This window comes from Hakea prostrata, chromosome 8, assembly GCF_041222555.1.
Source record: "Hakea prostrata isolate BN-2017 chromosome 8, UWA_Hpros_2, whole genome shotgun sequence".
Taxonomy (NCBI): Eukaryota; Viridiplantae; Streptophyta; class Magnoliopsida; order Proteales; family Proteaceae; genus Hakea; species Hakea prostrata.
The window spans coordinates 35,938,345-35,961,818 of NC_142607.1; the positions used below are offsets into that span (position 1 = coordinate 35,938,345).

At 37.3% G+C, this 23,474-nt stretch overlaps 2 protein-coding genes across 2 annotated transcripts; one reads left to right on the forward strand and one right to left on the reverse strand.

Annotated features, from left to right (window-relative positions):
* Positions 1 to 331: 331 nt before the first annotated feature.
* LOC149007689 (2-Cys peroxiredoxin BAS1, chloroplastic-like) lies at positions 332 to 7,939 on the reverse strand. The gene is made up of 7 exons (XM_089165683.1): positions 7,617 to 7,939; positions 6,600 to 6,674; positions 5,688 to 5,769; positions 5,508 to 5,587; positions 1,540 to 1,665; positions 828 to 941; positions 332 to 723 (listed from the first exon to the last, which is right to left on the reverse strand). Exons 1-7 carry the CDS (start codon positions 7,836 to 7,838, stop codon positions 607 to 609), a joined length of 816 nt encoding a protein of 271 aa, XP_089021809.1. The 5' UTR covers positions 7,839 to 7,939; the 3' UTR covers positions 332 to 606.
* Positions 7,940 to 20,555: 12,616 nt separating this feature from the next.
* Positions 20,556 to 22,429, forward strand: EMB3114 (Mitochondrial transcription termination factor family protein). The gene has a single exon (XM_089167573.1). It carries the CDS (start codon positions 20,644 to 20,646, stop codon positions 21,667 to 21,669), a length of 1,026 nt encoding a protein of 341 aa, XP_089023699.1. The 5' UTR covers positions 20,556 to 20,643; the 3' UTR covers positions 21,670 to 22,429.
* The last annotated feature ends 1,045 nt before the right edge of the window (positions 22,430 to 23,474 follow it).

Here is a 23,474-nt window from a genome sequence, read left to right on the forward strand (position 1 = left end):
TATACCCTTAAGTACTCCTGCATCTGCAAAGTTTACTAGCACATACAAACAAGTGCACTAAAACCAAACCCCTTCACTGAAAAAAAAAGGAAAAAGAAAAACCTAAAACCAACTTAAAAGCAAACTAATGATATATAATATATAATTTACCAAACCATACCAAACCCATTTCATGTTGTATAATATATTATATTTATTAATAACAAAACGATTATTGTTTATTATATATAATTTATGACCATAACTGATTATTCATAAATAGTTCATAAATATAAATATAAACTATGCCAAAGAGAGTCTTAAGCTACTTAATAAGACATTTCGGCTCAAGTTCTGAACAACAAATTTGAGTACTTGATGCAACTGCAGAGTCATTACAAGTCCAGACTCCTGATCTGTTTTTCTATGTTTACCTTCCAGAATACAGGCCAATACAAAAATAAGCTTAAAAGGCGATACAAAGATTACAGCTATGAGATCAACTTGCAGGGAAATCTCCCATCTTTATTTCCACATGCTTTTAAGACTCATCTATCTAACAAGACAACAAAATTCTCTGATAATAACAAAGATACTACCGAAGCATCAATTTGGTTCTCCATTGAGTTATATTGCTGCAAAATATTCTTTGCTAAGCTTGGGATCTGGCTTCATGGATTTCTCTCCAGGCTTCCACCCAGCTGGACAAACCTCATCTGGATTCTCTTGGACATACTGTAATGCCTGGAAGAAGAATGGATGCAAGTTATCATATCATAGATGAACTGAAAAAATTACATACAGTAAAAGTAATAGTGACACCAGAAGTTTTTATTCTATAAATTCACCTGGAGTGTTCTCATTGTCTCCTCAACACTACGGCCAATGGCCAGATTATTGATGGTGGAATGTTGGATAATTCCTTCCTTGTCAATAATGAAAAGTCCCCTCAATGCAACTCCCTGTTAGAGTGATCAACAAGTGTGAAAAAGTCTAAACAATTCAGGGTAAAAATGCAACATACCAAGAGAAAGACACAATGCACTGTATAGAAAAAGAGCATGTGTAAAACATTGGAGATGAAGACAGATAAAACATGAACCCACACCAAGTCTAGAACCTCTGCTTCAAGGTTGTTTTGTGTCAGATCATGTCACTGAGGAAGTATTAAGTCAAATCTGACCCTGATCAAATCAGAATCCGTGGGACCTATTACATCCTGAATCTATTCTATTGAATCTAGTTGGCATGTCAATTAACTTGAAAGGTGATAAATCATCTAATCTAATCTATAAAATAATAAAATATGGTCTAGCTCTGCTGGATACAGTCGAGAAAATAGAAAATAAACAAGTTGTTGATATGCTAGGAAATAAGAAATCAGAAGTAGAACGTTATTCTTCATATATTTCATCTCTTGGGAATAACTTTTCTGAAGATTTCTAGTGACCATGGTCCATGATGAACACTTGATCATCTAGCAATAAGAGTTTCTTGATGAGCCAGAAACAAATTAATCCCATATTGGAAGATGACAGAAAGAAATAATGAGCACCATACCTGGTCAGGGATCAATACATCATAGGCTTTTGAAATTGATTTAGTCACATCAGAAATCAATGGATACTTCAGATCACCAAGTCCACCTGATTTTCGATCTGTTTGGATCCATGCAAGATGCGAGAACTACAAGAAGATAAATCAGTGCATAAACAAGATTTCATATTTGTTCCTAAATCTTGTCATTGACCATAAAAAAAATAAACGACAAGTGAAAACAAACTAGATGGAAGTACATCTTGAAAATAGAAGCACAAGTCGTACATTAATAAACTAAATACAAGATGAGAACTGTTACTACACTCGAGTACAAATGACACATGAATTTTCTATTCGATTATAATAACAGATGAAGATCATACAACCAGTTGAGATGAACCCTTAAAAAGTCCAGGGATCAGCAGCTTTAATCACACTTCATGCTATACAAGTCTCATTCCAGACAAAAATCTTCTTCTATATTTACCATCTTCACAGCATGTCCAACCAATGAAAAAAGTGGCTATTTAAGCCTTCACTCTCCTAAAAGCAACTGATGCCATCAGACACTTCATCTTTCCATGTTGTCTCAACCCAGGAGAAAAACCATGTACAAGCATTTTTCTATACAAATGTCCATCTTCAGCAGCCACATGTTTAAAGCATGACGCTCTATGAACCCACAACTCTACAACCTTTCATATTTGGCTTAAGTGAAATTAGCCACAATGAGCTTCAGATTGAATGGTCTAGATTCTGCACAATTTCATGAGTCAAGCTTCATACTCCACACATCACTTTTCTCGGTACTAAAGTTCACAGAGAATAACAAAGATACCTTTGTTTATTGAATAGAAGTATAGAGCACCCTATTAATTAAATGGACGCCACATATTGTTTTCCATTTACTGAATCTCAAAATAGTACATTCATTAGTTGGAACAGATATGATTTGGGCAAGGACTAAGATTTACAGGCATAGAGTTTGCAGCAGAGTATTATACATTTGAATTAGTATCCAAGATTACTATTTCAACAATTCCCCAGGTAGTCATATTTCCACTGAAAAAATTAAGGCACTGACTGATTAATTTAGTGGTCAATTGGTTTATCAATTAAATCAGTTGAGTGTTTAGGAGTTACAGGATATTAAATACTACATTAGTACACACACAAATCAGTATCCAAGACGAGCAAGATTACTATCTCAACAAACCACTAGGTGGTCACGTTTTTATTGAAAAAATTATGGCATTCCCATTGGAATTCATTCAGTGACCAATTGGTTGTCGAGTGTTTAGGTGTTAACACATGAATAAAACAAAACAAAAACAAAAGAATACTATCTCAACAAACCACTAGTTGGTCATATTTCTATTGAAAAACTCAAGGCATTCTCATTGGAATTCATTCAGTGACCATTTGGTAACAAGTCTATCTTATTTGTCTTCCAGAAGTCAATTCTTTCAAATTTCCCTCTCAATCCACACAACTGATCTTCTGTTCATGGAATGATTCTTGAATTACCCCAACTTGACTGAGATCTCGGTCCACCCAGCGCTTAAAATCCACCCCCAAACCGAGATAGGTCGAGATCTCGACCTTTCTTGCTCTCTCTTGCTGTCTCTCGCCTTTGAACCCGCTTGAAACCACTCCAAAGCCCTTTTTTCCCAGAATTTTTGTGAATTGACACCGGATCTTCAACAGCAGCAAGGTTTAGCACATCTATATCAAGAAAGGAAGATCAAACAAGGCCATTTGAAGGAGTTCTTCAACAAGGCGACAACAGCTATTCATTGGCCGAACCCCAAACTGCAAAGAAAATCACAAGGCCCAAAATGATATATGGCCTCTTAGGCCAGCCCCCTATGTGCGTCATGGGGAAGGTCGTCCGCCACAGAATGTGAAGCATGAGCCATACCCAACACTCCTATTATGAACATATGATTTATATTGAACTTATGATGGTTGTATTATTGTATACTTGAAAGTTGAAAATGTGAAGTTGTATTGTACTGATATGGATGGAATTATGTTGCTATTTAGGTCATTTGATGTATTTGATACACTTTCTTTTCACTTATATGTTTTAAAAGTTCTATATTTCATGTTTTATAACCTTGTATGTTCATTCATGCAGTATTTCGGTTTCCAAGTTAGGGTCGATTTAGACTCATACTTAAGGTTGTTTCCTCACCAAATCTAAGGCCACCAATGTATTCAAAAGACCTAAATTAGGCTAACTACCAAGTTTGAGCACAACTTGGGCCTTAAAACCCCCTGAGATCGGTCCTCAAGTTGGCCCATCAAAATATGCAAGATCTCACCAATTCAAGCGAGACGTCTCTTTTTTAAGGGGGTGAGATGGGTGTCGAGAGGGAGATTCCTTACCATGCTTCTATTGATGGCTTTAAAATTCAATGACTAGAACAACATAAGAACTACAACGTCTTAGCACCCATATTTGAGTATAGTTCCAATTTGATTTTGTCCTTTATCTCTCGGCTATTCCTTCAATATCTTAATCTTGCTTCTCTTCTACTTTATTTCTTATAAAATCACAAGTGACCTGTCTTACCCTTTCCTCTCCTCTATTTTTGATCTCATCTATCTTGGAAACTTAAAATATTCATCATGGAAGTTGGTGATCTGGTAAGTGGTAACTATTCCCTTGATGTCTGCCTGCTAGACTTGACATCAGATATGATCTGAATACAGTCTTCATGTTAGAATGTAGATCTTCCAATCCTTATGTGGGCCCATTACAGGCAGATCCATCTGTCAATTTGCATCAATGACTTTCATTACCTAGCTTTTTCTAAATTTATTTCTACTCAATTTGGAAGGGGGGGGGGCATTAACTGTATTTTATTATTTTCTTGATATTCTAGTCAGATTCCATACATAGTATGCTTTACTTAATAACGTTACTGATCTTCTATAATTTCAATCTCTCAACAGTTGACACATGAGTCAACAAGGCACTCTTTATGCCATCTGGTCAAGTCCCAGTTTTGACTTTTTGAGTTTCAAAAAAATGCAGTGAAACTTTACTTCATCATCCAAACTATATGTATTATCTTTACCTCATAACGTGTTATTATAATCAGTTATGTTTATTGAATGGTCCCTGGGTTATGAAGCCTCACACACAAAATCACATGTGTACTTCACCAAGATCAATTTCTCCAATTAACCTACAACCCTGCTATCAAGTTATGCCCACCAGAATCTACAGGCATTTCATCTCTCTAGCCAGAAATCCAGAACCCCCCCCCCCCCCCCCAAAAAAAAATGATAATAATAAAATAAAATTAACCTCCAACACTATAGTTGTTAACATGCATGCCCTGGATTTGGTTCCGATATTTGAAGATACAAAAGGAGCACCAGAACATGTTATTGATAGTCTTCATCTAATTTTGACTCATCCTGTAGATTTATAGTTTATTAGGCAACAAAAAACATGGATTTCACATTCATGTCACCTAGACAAGTCCTTTTACTGTCCTTGAAGTTAAAACACATCACGTGCGAGATAAACCATATGTTCAGTCTCTAAGAATTCCTATCTCAGATAGATAGTTATGTTTTTCAAGACTTTTAGTAGTACACTCTTCTCAACTGGAAGGAAGAGAAGTTTCCTAGGACCCAGTTCATTCAATGAATCTCATTCACCAAGCGTGCACAACAGTTTCCCTTTGTACTGGCATAAGAAGAGAAAGCCGGCCATTGGTTAGTCTAATTTGGAGAAATTAAGAATGACATTTTTAAGTGAAAAGATGTCAAGAAGGATAAAAATAAGGTTTGACTGGCAAATAGATTTATTATACATGACAAATAAGTAGATTTTATCCTCCAAAGCTGAAACCTATACAGTGACCAATAGGCAATTTAAAGCTGCAAGATTATGGCAATAAAACTAAGAGATAATAATTCTTTTTACAAAAAAATAAAAATAAAATAAAGAAGGTGAAAAACCAACTCACCACACTGTCAGTAGAGACACCCAATATCTCAGTGTTTAACTTTTCAAAATCCGAGAACCGGTCACTGAAAGCAGTGATCTCTACAAGCATGAAAAACATGAATTGGAAAGACAAAATATTAAGTTCCAAAATACATCTAAATCTCTGGCATTCACAACATTCTTCAAGGTTCATACTCACCAGTGGGGCAAACAAATGTGAAATCCAGAGGATAGAAAAAGAGAATCACATATTTCTTTCCAATATACTCGGATAGTTTGACCTATCAAAACAAGTCCTCAATTAGTAGTGCAATAAAACATATTGGCTACCTGGTAATTAGCCTCTGGTTGATATGACCAAAAGCCACAAAAGATTTGGAGAAGTTTAAGCATATTTGTTTATAAATGTGATGTGTACAATAGACATGACAGTAAACTGAGGGTCACACTCTACTATCATAATAGGAAATACTCTGAAGCAGAATTAACTAACTCAGTGGATCCTAAGGTTTGTTTCAGATTCATGGTTCAACCTTACAACCTTACAGTAAATCCAGTGCTTAAGTATTGTGAAATCTAACACCCCCCCCCCCCCCCAAAAAAAAAAAAAAAAAAAAAAGAGGGAAAAAAGAAGAAAATCCCACCAGAGGGTTAAAGTGAGAGATGAATATGCTTCTTCAATCATTAGATGCTAAGGAACATCATTTTACTTTCAGCTTTGAAAAGCCAAAAAAGATAAGAGTTTAATAAGTTTTCTTCAAAGGAAGGGTAAATGGCAACAGAAAAACTAACATAGCATATGCTTAGATTGAGAACAGAAATCAACCTTTAGCAGTTGACCATAAATACCAGAGAGAAAAAGTTAATCTTTATGAATTAAAAATTCTCTAATAATAGGCCCTTCTATCATGCACTGTCAGTTAAATACTAAGATGACTAGGTCAAACAAAAAACAACTTAAACTTACAGACCGACTAACAGATGGTAGTAATTGTAGGATTATGATATAAATGTTATCCTGACCGACCCACATACGTTTCTGTTCCTCTGGCTCCATCCTTTTCCAGGTAGAAGCCAAATAACGGAAGTTGTACGGGTTCCAAAGACATACCTTAATGAACTCCTGATCAAAAACTGCTTCAGCTTCAAAATCTGGGGCTTTATTTCCAACCAAAGGAAGTTCACTCTGGCAAGAGGAGGCAAAGTAAACATCAGTGATCAACCATCAATCATAAATTTATAAGTAACAGAGATATTATGAAGTTGGTTACAAAACTGTAACACGTATCATAAAATCACAAGTTATACCAGAGAATTCAGGGCGTGCATTTCTAAGAAGCCTTACTTAGAGCACTACTCAAGCCATAGTTTGATACCACAAATTTAAAAGATGTAATCAGAGCACAAGATAAGAGGTTTTCCTGTCATAAACATTTGTTGGAAGTTAAGGGCAGTAGTTCAGCAGATATTTTGCTTAGGGTATTAAAACCAGGAGTTCATATAGGAGGATATTTCAAACAACTGAACATATTTAAACCTTGACAAAAACCATTTGGGGATAAGAAAAGATGTAATACATCAGAGTTCTATCATAAAGCAGATTAGGAGAGGATTACAACATGAATACTGAATCCATCAGCGTAAAGGGGGGTCAAGAACAAAAGAAATAAAATACTAGTCAAGCGAGCTCTTAAAATGTGTTGGAATCTAGAAAGCAAGTCTACCAACACAAATGATATCCAATTGCCAGCATAAGTCACCCAAATCATCTATTATCAGCCAATGAAACATCAAAAAAGAAAATGAAATAATAACGAGATGAGAACTTGCAAAGAAAACACTAAAGATCATGCACAATCACTGTAGCTTCACATCTTGTAAAAATTCAGCGAACAAGTTTCAGACAACCAAAATAAACATGATAAAACAGATTCAGCAGATAACAGTACGCTATGATCCATCTATAGAAGAACCCAAAAGAATCTTCATTACTGAACAGAAACAGCAGCAACACAGAAAGGGGAAATAAAAATGAAGACGACGCAAAGCACATTTCCCAAATTAACAAGATAACTTAGACAGAGATAGAGAAGAATGCAAAATCAATCTACATCCATGAAGCCCTTACAGCATTGACAACAAAGCTCCTCCTGGAAGAAGCTCTGCGGGTGGAAATTGGCTTAGAGACACGAGACTGAAAGGGTCTCCTCAGACCATTGAAGGTTTTGGGGATTGCTAGGGTTTGAGAGAATGGCTTGGAAGGGACCATAGAAGCCATGGGCTTTGCAGAATTGCACGAGACAGAGCTAGGGTTCGATGAGAGAATGGCAGCAGGAGCTGAGCAAGCCATCTTGGTTTCGCTCTCAAGTGTCACTCTACTCCACTGAAGCAGAAGAAGAAAGTCTCGTTGGCGGAGAGAAAGGTGTCCGTGCGTGGATAAGCAAAAAGCTTGTGCCTTTTTATATACCAGTTAACAGCTCCACAGATTTGGGACAGCTAGGAACGTAGGGTATTTAAATTTTTTGTAGGGGTATTAATGTCATTTAATATTAGTATTTAATTTCCACAATTTTTCTTTGTTATTATTATTATTTTTTTTTTTACTACAAATCTGCTTTTTATATATGGGAATAGGACTAGTATATTGCATAACCCACAATCTCTTTTTTTTTTGGATAATAAAGAGAAAAATATATTATTTAATAATGCATAACATCAATGCCGCTATTTGTAGATGCAGTATTGGATGCTTCTATAGTACTACTGTTGCTCCTATTTGCAGCATTCAACGCTAGAGAATTAAAATAGTGTAAAAGTGTTGGGGATTTAAAGTTACAAAAAGACGCTCCGCGAGTGTTAGTTAGAATGTTAATAAAGGCTGATATCAACATCAGAGGCCAAGCTGTTGTTGGAGGGTTGGACAACCCTTTTAACGCGTCTATCTGTATTTATAGAAGCTTTCATTTTCGTGCTTATCCTAATTGTAGGTTCAGTTTATGCATGGCGAAAGGGGGCATTGGAATGGTCTTAGCTCCTGAATATTCAAACAATAAAAAGAAAAAAGAAGAAAAAAATAACATCAAGACAGTTATGAATTCCATTGAATTTCCGTCCTTTTGATTGCACCAAATCTCTTTGATTTCTAAGTTTGTGGATTTTGCCCATTTGATTCCCTTTGTAAGTGCACAAAGTACTGCATCTAGTCCATTACCCTTGTTCATTTATCCCGTATCCAAAAAAAGAACTTGTTTGTTGCAAAATATCCCCACACTCCATCCTGCAATGCTCAATAATTCATTAGATACCCCTGCACATAAAATAGTATCTCCATCCTCTTGGCTTGGATATCTTTGTCTGTTGTTTCAGCAAAGAAAGGGGACAAGTGGAGCTCCCTAATCCATTTATTAATATTTGTCAGCACATTGTAGGGATTAGGTCGGTTACCCCTAAATACCACATTATTTCTTTCCATCCAGATAAAGTAACTAGTAATTATAAAAATTTGAAAAAACCATCGCTGTGTTATGTTGTGTAGTCATGGATCGACTATAAAACTTTTACACAGGTGCATAATTGAATTTTGGACCAGATGTTCTGTTCTTAGTCCTATGGGTCTTGCTGCCCATATTCTCTTAGTCCATTCACACGATATGAACTTATGCCAGTCGTACTCCGTCTTGTTGCCACACAGGTCACATGTAGACTCCGTATTTGACCATTTGGATAACACAGCCTTAACTGGTAACCCTGCATTCAAGAGACGTCAAAAAAAGGATTTAAACTTTGGATGGAGTGGCAATTTCCAAAAAATTCCACCATTGGGAAAACTCATTCGATTCCATAGGCACTGTCTATTTCATCAATGCTTATCCCGCCAATTTGGCCGAGAACTCGCCATTGGAAGCAATAGTAGATATCCATTGATCATCGGAATTTGACACAGAAATTTGTGAACAAATAGCAGCATAATTATTAAGGCTGGAAAGATACTCCCTATTCATCTGAACGTTCTATAGCATTTTTGCTACAAAAGTTTCTGGAAACTAGATCGGGGTGTCCGGATTAGCTTTGAAAATGCTTGTTGTTTGCTCTCCAAGGGTTGAACCAGAACAAAGTATCACTACCATTTCCAACTTGCCTTCGTACCATGCTTTCAAATTGAGGGATGATTCTGCAGATACTTTTCCATGTCCAAGACCCATTCCCCCCCCCCCCCTTGTACTGGGGTTAAAAATACTTGTCTTGGGGAAGTATTTAGCTTTGATGGTGGCAGCCCATAGAGATCCCAATTCTTTTATCAGCCTCCAACCTTGTTTGAGAAGTAAGGCTGAGTTGATATCTTCCATTTTGCGAAATCCTAAGCCTCCAACCGACTTGGGTTTACAATATTTGTCCCAAAGGATTAAGGTGAGTTGTCTTGCTCTTGTTGGGTTTCCCAACCAGAATCTTTGACAGAGAGAATCCATTTGCTTACACATAGTTTTTGGAAACCGAAAGCATTGCATGTGGTAAAGTGATAGAGGTTGAAGTACATACTTGATTAGTACATTTCTTCTTGCAAAAGACAGTGAACTTGCTTTCCAATTGGCAAGAGGACCCTTTAGTTTAGTCAACAAAGAGGCTAGGTTTTTGGTTCTTGCCTGGCCAGGCAATAATTGGGTTCCAAGGTACGCAACATCCTTTTTCATTTTCGAAATACCCAATATCGACAGGATTTCGGTACGGTGCTGGTATTGACATTCCTATTGAAAAAAGCACCACTTTTTTCAAGATTAATCCGTTGCCTAGTGATGTCAGCAAATAACTCAAGGGCAGATTTAATGGTAAGAATGCCCTCATTTTCGGCTCTACAAAATAAAAAAGTATCATCTACAAAGAACAAGTGAGTGATTTCTGGGGCTTGTCTTGCAATCTTGATTTTGTTGAAAAGACTCAAAGCACGGTATTCATTAAGGAGTCTTGATAGGACCTCCATAATCAGCAAGAAAAGATTCGAGCTTAGAGGACAGCTTTGTCTAATTCCTCTAGTTCCAGAGAACCAATGAAAGGGGGACTCATTGAGTTTCATTGAAAAAGAGGCAGTAGACACTAATTTGTCTACAAGGCTACACCATTTTTGGTCAAAGCCTAAAAAGGAGAAAAGATTAAGAATGACATTCCACTCAACTCGGTCATGAGCTTTAGACATGTCCAGCTTAAGGGCAACATACTTAGTTTTTCCGCGAGTCGAAGACAAAAAATGAAAGATTTCATGAGCCAAAAATATTATTAGAAATCTACCGTTGAGGGACAAAAGCTCCCTATAGGGGCGAGATAAAACAAGGCAGGATAGGCTTTAGTCTCCGAGCAAGAATTTTAGCCAAAATTTTATAAGTGACATTGTAGAGGCTTATAGGTCTAAATTCTTAAACAACTATGGGTTTCTCTTTTTTGGGTATAAAACAAAATAGGGTGTGATTGGTACCCCACGGGAGAGTTATATCAGAGAAGAAAGAGTTTACAAAGTTGAATAAATCCGGATAAACCATGTCCCAAAATTTCTGATAAAAACATGCATTAAACCCATCAAACCTTGGAGCTTTATAAGGATCAAAGGAAAAAACAATTTGTTTAATTTCTTCCAACGAGGGTGTATCAGAAATGTTTAAGGTGGCGTTTGGTTCCGCAATTCCCTGGAATCCGCTTCTGTAGGGAATCATGAGTCTGTGGAATTAGGTTCTGTAGAATCCTATTCGTAAAAAAAAAAACTGTTTGGTTACCCTGATTCTGGAAAGTGAATCTGTCTGAAAAACCATTTGGTTACCCTGATTCTGAAAGTGAATCTGTCGAAAAACTGTTTGGTTACCCTGATTCTGAAAGTGAATCTGTTTGAAAAACTGTTTGGTTACCCTTATTCTGTGAGTAGATTCAACTTGAATCACTTTAAACAACCATTTATTATTGGGTTGAGGGCTACTGATATGACAATTTTTTTCTTTAATTTGGATTAATTTTTTTTCCCTGTTAAGTGTAATATATAATTTTATATAAGTGTAACTACATAATATAAAACATGGCAAGACCAAAACTTAATGAGAGTACCAACCACCACCAACAACAGCTTCAACCATTTATAATATGTTGCATGATCCTATAATTGAAGATAAGAGGTTTGACGAATACCCAGTTTAATTAGGATCCCTTTCATGCACCTGCTAATGTCAACCTCTTGGATCTCTTTCTATTTATAGCCAACTTGCCATTGGCTATAAATCTAAGGTCCATACTTTGTTATTGGCATCGCAATAAGTGTGCAAATAATTGAAGGAAGTGAAATTAAATGGGATCAAAGTCCAGGTTAAAGGATCAAACAGTTGATCATTTTGTAGTGTTTAACTCAAGTGAGTTTGTATTATGTCTTAATTTTTTCCTTTGTTTACACCCAGAAGGTATTCACTATACACTATGTCCAGTCAACAATTAGCCTTGGTGGCTTATAACATCAGTCAATTGATATGAGAAAGGTAAGCAACATTGATACTCAGTTGGTAGATTATAACATCAGTCAATTGATATGGGAATAGGTATAAATTACTGAGAATGACGTTATGATACTCAGTTGGTAGATTATCTACATCAAACCTCATAATCTTTCCAAGCAAGGATTTTTTGTTTTAAGCCATAAGAACAGACAGGTGAAATATTAATGTACCCTTAACAATACATGTTGAAAAGACAAATGTTTTTACCTATTTGTTGCAAACAAAAATACATAACAAGAAAGTAAAAAAACCCACACACATAAGAACAAGAATCCATGATACAACATTGTGATTCGGTTTGACAGAATTTCAATGTGCATGATATCAGTAGGGGCTCGGCACGCAACACCCAAATTCTTCTTGTTGATGATGTCATACGATGTTGAAGCTGTAGAACCCTCATCCATTGTATGAATCTCAGACATATATCTAGCCAAATAAAAGAATTTGGATGGTTACTACCACTTGGGCACCTATAAAATCTTCGACCTGGATTTTTCCTAGTTCTTGAAGTCATTAAGATCATCCTTCCTTGCCTACAATAGCACAATGGAGGCTGTTGTTCCATTCCAGTTGAAGTTTGATCTTCACAATAGTAACCACCCATCACTTCACTTGTAAAACAAATTCAGTTGGTATATATCAAATAAAGAATACTTTAAATGGAGAATCTCTAGGCTGTAAGCTGAAAATATAATAAATAAAATTTTTGATGTTCTATTTTCTTAATAGTTAACCCACACAAAAAACTATGGCTGGATTTTTGGCATCATCTTTATCTTTATAATCAGCTTGGTCATCACCCTTGTCGTCACTTACTACGTCGATGGGATTGTGTCGCCAAGCACTTTTTCAGTCGATAATGTCTCTGTGAAGTTCATGAATATGACCCGAGGAGGAGGTGGAGCTTATAATTTGACTTTCTATTCTGAGTTTGATATCACAATCTCAGTTGACAACAGCAGCCCCAAGATTGGAATCAGTTATCTATCAGGCAGTTCTATTGCAGTTTATACCTCTAATCTGCTACTCAACAATGGAACTATGCCTGTGTTTTATCAACCAACACAGAACGTCACGGTTTTCACATCAAAGAGAGTTGAAGTTGGTCCCTACCTATAATGGCTATTCAACATTTTCTCAAACCAGTAAGTGTTAATTAAAGATAGTCTCAAATCTCTATGATTTTATCATAGTAAACAGCCTTGAATAAATGAAACTATGCATGGATGGAAGAGGAACAGAACAACTTCCTTAACAAATATTCCATTCCATAAGTTCTTTTATTATATACATGGTGAAAACCAAGCAAATTGATCATGAAGTGCATTATAGAATGTTAAAATAAGTCTATAGTAAACCACATTCCTCATTCATTATAGTTAATTTGTTGGCAAGCAAATCAGAAAACAAAGAGCAGTCTTCATCGTTTAGACACCATCCTTAGTGGCACAACAAAACAAAAACATAATTGAGGGAATAATTAAATAAACAAATTAGGTGACCACTGCCACTAGTGTTCGTACAATTTGTTTACCCAAAGAAAAAAAAAATCCCTACAATTCAATCTCTCCACCACCACATGAAAAGGACATCTCAACCACACCTTCTTGTGAGAAGAGAAGAGAAATGGACACATGAATGCTGACATAGATGCCACATAAATTTATTAAACATAAATGAAGTGAAGAGAAAAACCAAAATCATTGCACCACACATATGGCAACTTCCACATGTTCTACCACCAATCAGTTATAGAAAAAGCATCCAAATTCCCAATATCTATGGAAGGAGAAGGAAGAGCCAAAAAGCTCAATTGAACTTGAAAGTTCTCGAATAGTATCAAGTTTCATGCCTTCACTCATGGTATGAAATTAGCAACTAAATCTAATTTCAATATAACAGGAAAACAAGACTGCGTGCAACTTTTGCATGTCACTCAGCTTTTGTTACTACCCAATGGCACTTCTATTGGTGTGATCAACTCAAGAGGAGCATCAAAGCAAGCTACTATAGAAATTTGGTGGCCCAACAATAATTAAGGCCCCAATCCTCCCAGTATGAGAAAGATTCTATGTTTTTTCGAAATGTAATGACTAAAATTAAACCTGTAACCAAATTAGCATATTAACACAAAATAATCAAAAGTTCAAATATTTCGGGGAAATAAAATCACAAAATCCTTCGCAACTGAACAACAAAATCAAAAAGTTGGAGAAGCACAAAACTCATCAAACATCAATAAAGTTGTAAATTATTCAATAACAGATTGCAATCAAAACTCATCAAAAACAGGAAAAGATTACTACTACTACTACGACTAATCAATAACACACCAACTCCAGCAGAGAACCAACAGAAAAACCCAATTAACTTCAGCAGAGACTTACCGCCTATTTCGATGCCAAAGTCGAAAACACCAAGAAAAATTTGGGAACGCTGGAGTTGCAGAGCAGAGAAGCTAGGGTTCTTCTTCCAGATCTGCCGAAAACACCAAGAAAAATTTGGGAACGCTGGAGTTGCAGAGCAGAGAAGCTAGGGTTCTTCTTCTAGATCTGTCGAAAACACCAAGAAATTTTGGGAACGCTGGAGTTGCAGAGCAGAGAAGCTAGGGTTCTTCTTCCAGATCTGCCGAAAACACCAAGAAAATTTGGGAACGCTGGAGTTGTAGAGCAGAGAAGCTAGGGTTCTTCTTCCAAATCTGCCGATAACACTACGATTCAATAAATCTGTGATAGGGATCCTTGTGGTGGTGTTCGTCGCCTTCTTCAGATCAAGAAATGGCTCGCCTTCTCAGCAGCAGAAGTGCTTTGAGTTGCTTGCCTTCTCAGCAGCGGAAGTGCTTTGAGTTCTCAGCAACAGGAGTGAGGAGTGCAGAAGTCACGAGTTGGGAGTGATTTGAACTTCTTAGCAGCAGGAGTGAACGGATCTTCGACTTCAGCAGCGGGAGTGCGGAGAGCTTTGTCTTCTGTCGAGTGTCGAGCATTCGTTTCGATGAAAGTGAGTTTGGGCGAGTCACGTTCATTTTCTCCTTTTTATATCGAGCCCAGAATTGGCTGACTCGATTTGGAAACCACCTCAATAGGTGGTTTCCAAGTGATTCAGATTTTTAGGCTAAAACGTGGATTCTTGGAGATTCATGACTCACGAAGAAACCGATTCAATTTTTAACCAAACGCCACCTAAAAGATTCACATCCGAATCAATTGGGGGGGGGGGGGAAGGGTTTCCACGGAGGGGTCAAGGGGACCATCAGATGAGTACAAATCCTGCATGAAGTTTGCAAAAACCTGTGCAACCTCATGAGGTTGTCGAGCAACCCCTCCATCAGACTCAATGAAGTCAATTTTCCTATTATGAATGTGGATTTTGGATGATTGATGGTAAAATCTAGTGTTTCTGTCACCATCATAAATGTATATCCTCCTAGATTTTTGAAACCAAAACAATTCTTTAGCATTGAGAGCCCAAGAGAGGAGTTCCTTCTTGTATCAAATCAATCCCCAATCCGGCCGGGGAGAATTTTCCCACAAGTCAATCTCAAGCGATAGATTGTCAAAAATTTGGTTGACATTACCAAATTCCTTCTTATTCCACCCCAGTAGACAACGGGAAAGATTAGCAAGCTTACCTTCAAGTGGTTGCGGCACACTGGTACCCCATGCAGTGTTGACAAAGGGAATGAAGTTCGGGTGTAAGTGCTAGGCCACTTGATAATGGAAAAGTTTCTTCCTTCCATGCTTAAAATTTAAAGTTGAAATAAGGATAGGGTTGTGGTCAGAGCAAGTGGCCGGAAGCCGCTTAACAGTAGAAGAAGGGAAAAGGGTTGTCCAAAGGGGGCAAGCGAACACATGGTCAATTTTTTCCTTTACTAGGTTTTGGGGTTTTTGCCTATTAGTCCAAGTATAGGAACGACCAAAGCCGAAAATTTCCTGTAACCCAAATTCTGCCACCAAGTTTTGCAGGTCAGCAAGGGAAGGTGAAGGTCTAAACCTTCCACTGAGTTTACCATCATTATCAAGGACCTCATTGAAATCTCTCACAATGGTAAAGGGTTTGTCCAAAGTATCACAAAAAGTAATCAAGGACATCTAGAAGGCTTTTCTCTCAGGATAAGAAGGGGGGGGGGGGCATAGGTGAAAACAAACACTCATGGAACAGGCACATCGCAAAGGATGGCAAAATAATTCTCATAAGAGTGAAGCAAGGAGAAACAAGTCCCTTCTCGTCCCAACACTAAGAGTCCAGCTTTGAGACCTTTGCTTCCCCTACTGTTAGAGAAACCAATTTTGTTAAAGAGGTTAAACACACTTTTCCTTGACTTCAGCAGCTTTAGATGGTCCGAGCACTTAGTTTCACATAGGCATACCAAGTCAGGTTGGTGTGGAAAAAGGGAATATGATTAAAAACTTGTAAGTGGGGTGACCGATCAATTAGACTAACTCAAGGAAAAATAAAAGCAACACAGATAATATACAGAGAAGGTTTAGATATTGATTAGCACACACAATAATGATCAAAACAAGTATTGGTTTTCTACCAAGGAAGGAAATAAAGCACAATAATACGGTAAGATAGAACTAACAAAAGACAAAGCTAAAGACAAACCAGGAGGCAGAAATAGGACAGACAACCAACTTATGCGCTAAAAAGAGTACCACGGGGTTTCAAAACTAAATTGATGCACCACAAGTAGATAATGGCCAACAACAATATGAATAAAATAATGTAGAGATTAAAAAAAATCACTGTAGAGGTGGTAGGGAAACACCTAAGGGTGTTGGGCGCCGGCGCCTTGTCATTAGTTTGAAAAGTTGGAGCAATTGGTCGTTTGGTATGTGTCCAAAGAAGTTGTAGTAGAATGCTTTCATTACCTCCCAAAAGATGAGAAATTGGACTGCAGGTTGAGGAGAAACATCAAGGAGTGAATTGAGGGCAAACTGAAACGAGTCCAGAGGGGTTGGTAGGTCCAAGGGCGGTTCAATTCTTTGGCATTTGTGACTGTGAATGGCTTCCTCCTCCAAACCTCCCCTCACAATGTTCTCAGCTCTAGTAGTTCTTGGTTCAGTAAGTATTTTATCTTCCCGCAATGATCCTCCAGGGCATTTTGGTTCACCGCTACACCCATTGTTGATCTGGATGGATTGGATGTTGAAAACTTGTGAGGTGTTATTGTCCGCCATATTGCCTTTCAACTTAAGAAAGTCAAACAGCTTCTTCACCGCCAGACCAAAAAGAATTTCTGAAAAGTTGTGTTTTTTTTCATCAGTGGCTCCATAAAAAATTCGAATCTCAGCATCATTTGGTTTAGGTAAGGAAACTTACAACTTTGAACGATTCCTTCATTAGCAACCACATTGGACACAGTTGCTCTAAGGTTGGGTTCAATATTTGTTTCTGGTAGTGTCTTTTTCATCTGACGCATCTCTATCTTTTGGATTTCAGTTTCAAAGTTATCAGCTTCAACAACTAATTTTCCTTTTTCAACAATTATTTTTGAAGGATTATTCCCAATGCACACATCACCATTAATGGCCAGCATGCAAGGTTAGAGTACCTTTATTCCATTTGAAGAGGTTCCCAGATGATTAGCTTTAAGAGATTTTACCTGAGGTTTTTCCCGAGATTCCGAAGAAGAAAACTTGCCACTGTTTGTAGCATTCCCCATCATAGCCTCAACAAAGTCTGCATCCGAGATACTTATAGGTTCCCTGGGTTTAGTGCCACTCCCATAAACTCCAGAACACATACCATAAACAACAATTACATTCTCTCCCAACCCTACAATGCCTCTGCGAATCGGGAAGTAGTGATATTTTTGAAAAAGGAACTTGATCCAAGACTCATAAAAGGCTTGGGACCACCTTCATGCAGTCCACAAAAGTCAGCCTCATGAGTTAACTTGCCACAATTACTGCATAGAGAACCTCATAGACAATCTTCAGATTGAACCATTCTCCTTTGACATAACGTATGGCCACATACATCTTCACAGGAAGGTTGATATCCATGAGTATTTTCACTCTAGCACAGCTCATGGGTAAACCTAAGTTAGCAAAATTTAGCTGGACATCCAACACTTTTCCTAAAACAGAAGCAGCATTAAACACCTGCTCGAAAGCAAAAACATCTGATCTTACTTCCCTTAACTGAACCCAAATAGCAATGGGTGAAAAGTATAGACTTCTTTCTATTCTTTGGGAAAGGAGAGACGGCTAAATGAACCAAGTGATTCCCAACCCACCATGGAGACAACGAAAGAATTTTGCTTCTTAGTTCAGCAAAGGCAAACATAGCTTTGAAAACATCTATGCTAAAACAAGCAACAGACAACACACCTTGTTCCTTCCAGAATTCGGCTAGGCTTCCACATAGCAAGGCCATGCCCAAGGGCGGGAAGCCAAGCACATACTCGAAAAGTACTCTTTCCTGTGGACAGTCATCAAAAGGGCCCCTTATCTTATAATTCTCAGCTTGTCTACAGGATAAACGCCATGCAGGGGCATGTCCCTTCTCTCCAATGGTAGGGGACAGACCAAGCCCAGATGATGAGGAAGAACTAGAAAACTGCAATTTCAGAGGAGATCAAGGGGAGGAGGAGGATAGTTGCCTTCCCAGCATGCTCGCACCAAGGAAAAATAGATCCAAAGAGAAAATACTGGAAAACCAGTATGCAGAGGTGAAAAATAAAAGAAGAAAAATAGAGAAAGTTTCAACCAACAAGGTTGAAGGTCAAGCACACGCCCACCAACAAAAAAGGAAATCGAAAATATTCAAAGCAACGAAATGCTCACAGACCAACAGGGTCGATGGCAGCAATCAGTAAGAACAAAAAAGTGTGTAAGTAGAGTGGCAGAAGACTGAGATATAGGCGGTAGTGGGGAAAAATGCCAAAAATGGAAGTGATAGTTACGCAGGGGTGACGGCTAGATCATAAATGGTAATTCATAAAGTCGCAGCACATACCTAGCAGCCTGGAGATAAGCACGTAGCAGCTTCCTTGACCACATACCCGACCTGTACACTCACATTTTTCAAACTAGTGTCATAGACTAACGGCGACCTAGCTCCCAGGTGGGAAACTAGCTACATAGAGATAAAAAGAAGTAAAAAACAGGAGGGCGGTGATGACCAACGGGTACTCGGGTGCTTGGTATCATTATAAAGGAATTCATATTCTATCTGGGTTGGAAAGTTAAGGGAATTCAGCTACAGAAGACACCTGTACACTGTAGAGGATTGTTGCTATTTCAGTTTTCCTCTCTCTTTGGTAGAAGTGTAGTTACGTATCTTTTTCTTCCCCCATCAAACGGGTATGTTACATTTCACATGTATGATGTATGATGCTGCAACCGTTTTCATGGCATCAAGAGGAATCCCTTCCAAAATTTCAAACAATGGGCCATTGAAGAGTGAAGCTTGTATGTTCATGACTGGTGGTCAAGACAATGTCCCCACAATCTCTTGTTGGTCATTACAAATCAAGCAACCTTGCGAGGACATTGCAGTACTTTTTGATTTTTAATATAAAAATAGAACCAATTGGGTGAAAGCCATAAGCATATATTATCAGTGCTTGTGAACGTAGGAGAAGTAGACCAATACTTTTGCAAATGGTATTCTCGTCATGAAAATTACCTTCGATGCCATACTATCTTTAGCAAATATTACCTGATATCTTTTAGGTTTCTTTTTGCAAAAATAGTCACTCAAAGTTTCAATTAATAAACTAGTTAAACACGGCCTAAGTTTTATAAGACTAACAAAACAATAAATTTTCAATGCCTTGAACATTTTTACCCCTATAGTTTGACCATATGGCCACATTAGGCAACCATGAAAGTAATGGCAAAAAAAGAAGAAAAAAAAGAGATTAGGGTTCTAGAAAAAAGACAATGGTTGCCTAATATGTTTGTATGATTAGCTTTACGAGTAAAAATGTCTAAAGGAATAAAAAATTATGTTTTGATTAATTTCATAAACTCAAAGTTAGTTTTATATAGTTTTGTTAATTAAAACATAGAGTGATTATTTTTGTAATAAGAAATCAAAAGTAAATAATCATTCTTATAAAATAGAAAATATATGTTAAAGACAATGAATAAAATTAAAACAAAATGAATTGGATAAATTGTGTGTATTATATTTTGATAGTAGAAGTAACATCTTTTTTGATATGGAAATATCAGAGTCTATAAAGAAATACAATATATGATTATAATATACAATAAGATGCTCTTAATATTGAATGATATATTACTGTAATCTTCAATTAATATGAAAATGCAGATCTCTAAGATTACATGCTGAGGTGGCTGAGATCTTCATTTGAAAGTTACATGTATTAGTATTATCTCTTTGGAGGTAATGAATATCTACAATCAACATTATTTATAAAAATCATATAATTTTTTCTTTATTTTTGTCAAGTCACTAGGAAACTGATACGTATCGCTTGAGCCATATCGTCACATACGATACGATCCAAATACTCAATCTATGCGTTTATCTCAAAGAATACTCTTTATCGTCGTTTGCTAGATTTCCTCAAAAGCCTTATCTGCATAGGGCCAACGAAAGAACTTCGAACCAGAGGCTGCTCTCTCCGTTCTTGCAACACAACCATGTAGCAAGATGGAAGCCATGGAAGAAACCTTCCATTTACCCCGCTTCAGTGCCTTCCAACGCATACCCAGAACCCATTTTCCTTTCTGCAAGCTTCAATTCTCATCTGTTTCCCGAACATTTCCTCTTCATTTCCGCATTCTCTGCTCCAAAACTTCAATATCACTTCCCAACAAGCCTTCCAAAATCCCCAAATTCCCTTCTTTATCCACTGAACCCCAATCCAACACCGAACCCAACTCTCAGTTCCGAGAGAAACTTCTCTACTTGGAGTCCATAGGCATCGACCTCTTCTCCCTTGTCGACGATTACCCACCAATCGTTTCTTCATCTCTCGACGACATCAAATCCACAGTCGATTTCATGAGCTCAATGGGTTTCACTACTGCAGAGTTTCGTCGAATTTGTGGGATGTGCCCAGAGATACTGAATTCCAAGGTTTCAGATATCATCCCTGTCTTCACATTCCTCCTCAGAGAAGCCAATGTGAAGGGTTCTGATCTTCGAAGAGTCATAAACCGAAGACCCAGATTGCTTGTTTGCAACGTTGAGAAGCGGCTTCGTCCTACTCTTTATTTCCTTCAAGGGATTGGTATAGCAGAGGTCGATAAGCACACGTCGCTGTTATCTTGTAGTGTTGAGGACAAGTTCATACCGAGGATTGATTACTTGGAGAATATTGGGTTTTCTTATAAGGATGCCATTTCAATGGTGGTGAGGTTTCCGCAGCTGTTGTGTTACAGTATCAGAGGCAATTTCGAGCCAAAATTTAATTACTTTATGGTAGAGATGGGAAGAGATTTGAAGGAATTGAAGGATTTTCCGCACTATTTCTCGTATAGTTTGGAGAAAAGGATAAAACCTAGGCACAGTTTGTGTGTGGATAAAGGGGTTTTCTTTACTCTTCCTGTGATGTTGAAGACCAACCAGAAGCAGTTTCTAGATAGATTAGAGGTATGTTGTAGTTCTTCACCACCGTTGAGAATTTCTCCTTTGTGGTCCACAAAATTGGATAGCAATTCAATTTCAATCTAATTTGATTTCATACCTGAAAGAGTATTTGCAAATGATTCAAGGTTTTCCCTGTTTATTTGGCTAGTATATAGTTGTATATATATGTGTATGTGAAGTTCTCAAGAACTTATAGGTGTTACGATGTAAGGGCATACCAAAGCAGCCAGGGATGTAGATTCATACCAAGGTTTTCTAATTAGTAATTTTATTAACATAAGTTAAAATGTGGGTCGGAAGTCTGGCATCTCAAACTGAAAGCTTAGCTTGGTTGAAATGTAATTCTAGGTGTGCTTATCTGAATTAGTTCAGGTGGTTGGATCCAATTTCTGAATCGAAGTTGATTTTGATGATGTTTACAGAGCTTCTTTACAGTCTCTTCAGAGGTAAATCCAACCATAGTATAACATGAAATGTTGCTGGGAACACTGAGGTTCTATTGTCAAAGTACTGTAAGAATGAAAGAGGAGCAATTGACAAAAACACTAAGATTGTAGCCTCTAGAGCTTAAGTTGGCTTTCACCTTGAAAGTCAAGTCTTGTCTGAGTGTGGCTTCCTCATATTTAACTTATCACACAAAGCACATGTAATTTTGTGAGTTAAGCTGAGAATCCATGTTGGAGGTTGTTTGCACTCCTTCTACAGTGGCACCAAAAACTTCTTATAATGTTTGTATTTGGAGGCTATTTACTAGTTCCATGGAACTTCTTGAGCTTCCTTCCATGAGATGTGTATTGGGGATGATTGAATCAACTCGTAACCAGCCTAGCAAAATTTGATAATCAACAATCAGTCATCTGACCGTCATAAGGCTATTCATTTTACCTGAGCGTAATCACCAAGCCAAAAGTAACTTTTGATATTTAACAAATAACTAAAGAAAATATAAAGGAAATGACTAGGTCATGAATTTAACCCTCCAAAAATAATTATCTTTAATCCCTTTAGGTGTTTTTTTTTTTTTAATTTCCCTACTGCAAATACTGAAAAGATACATGACAAACAAAATGCCGGCTTCTAACAAAGAGCTGCATAATGTATATGGTAGGATGATAGCATCATGTAAAGCAACATTCATCTGCATGGAAATAGCAGTGGCATATCTACAGTGTGGCATGATATCAAGAAGCTACCTTGAAAACATATGAAAAATGGTTTACCTAGTCAGTCAAAGTAATACTATTTTGTTGTTTACTGTCTAGTAGACTGATTTGTATCTAGGCGTAAAATCATTTTAGTTGACTGCTTGTACTTACAATTCCTCCTTCCCCCCGGGGAAAAAAAAGGAAAAGAAAAAGGAAAGAAGAAGAGAAAGAATAAAAGAAAAGGATAAATCTTGGCACTTTGAAGGGATGGAAAAAGCCAAAAATTAATGGAAGTCACTTCAAAGATGCAGATTATAAGTAGATAGGGCAACTGGAAACTACAGTTTATTTTTGGTTGCTGGAATTGCCATTGGCTGGAACCGAGAGGGATTTGAGTGCTGATAATTCACCCAAAGTTGATTTTGAATGGACTTTTCTTGAGAGAGATTTTCTATTTGAAGCAAATTCTCCTTCGAGGGCCTGCTGTCGATAGCTTCAAGATAACGTCCCTATTAGTATACCATACAATTCAACCATATTGTCTAAATACAGAAAAGGTCCTCTTTTGCTTCTTTTTCTATCGTCTTCACTCCATCTTTTTGTCAGTTCTCATGAATAATCCCTGCTGAATTATCTGATTCCAGTTAAGTCCAATGCTGCCCTTGAACCTCAAGTTGTTTACAGTATTGCATTAATTTCTCACCCAAAAAAATTCTTATATTTGGATGTATTCTTTCCTGTGTG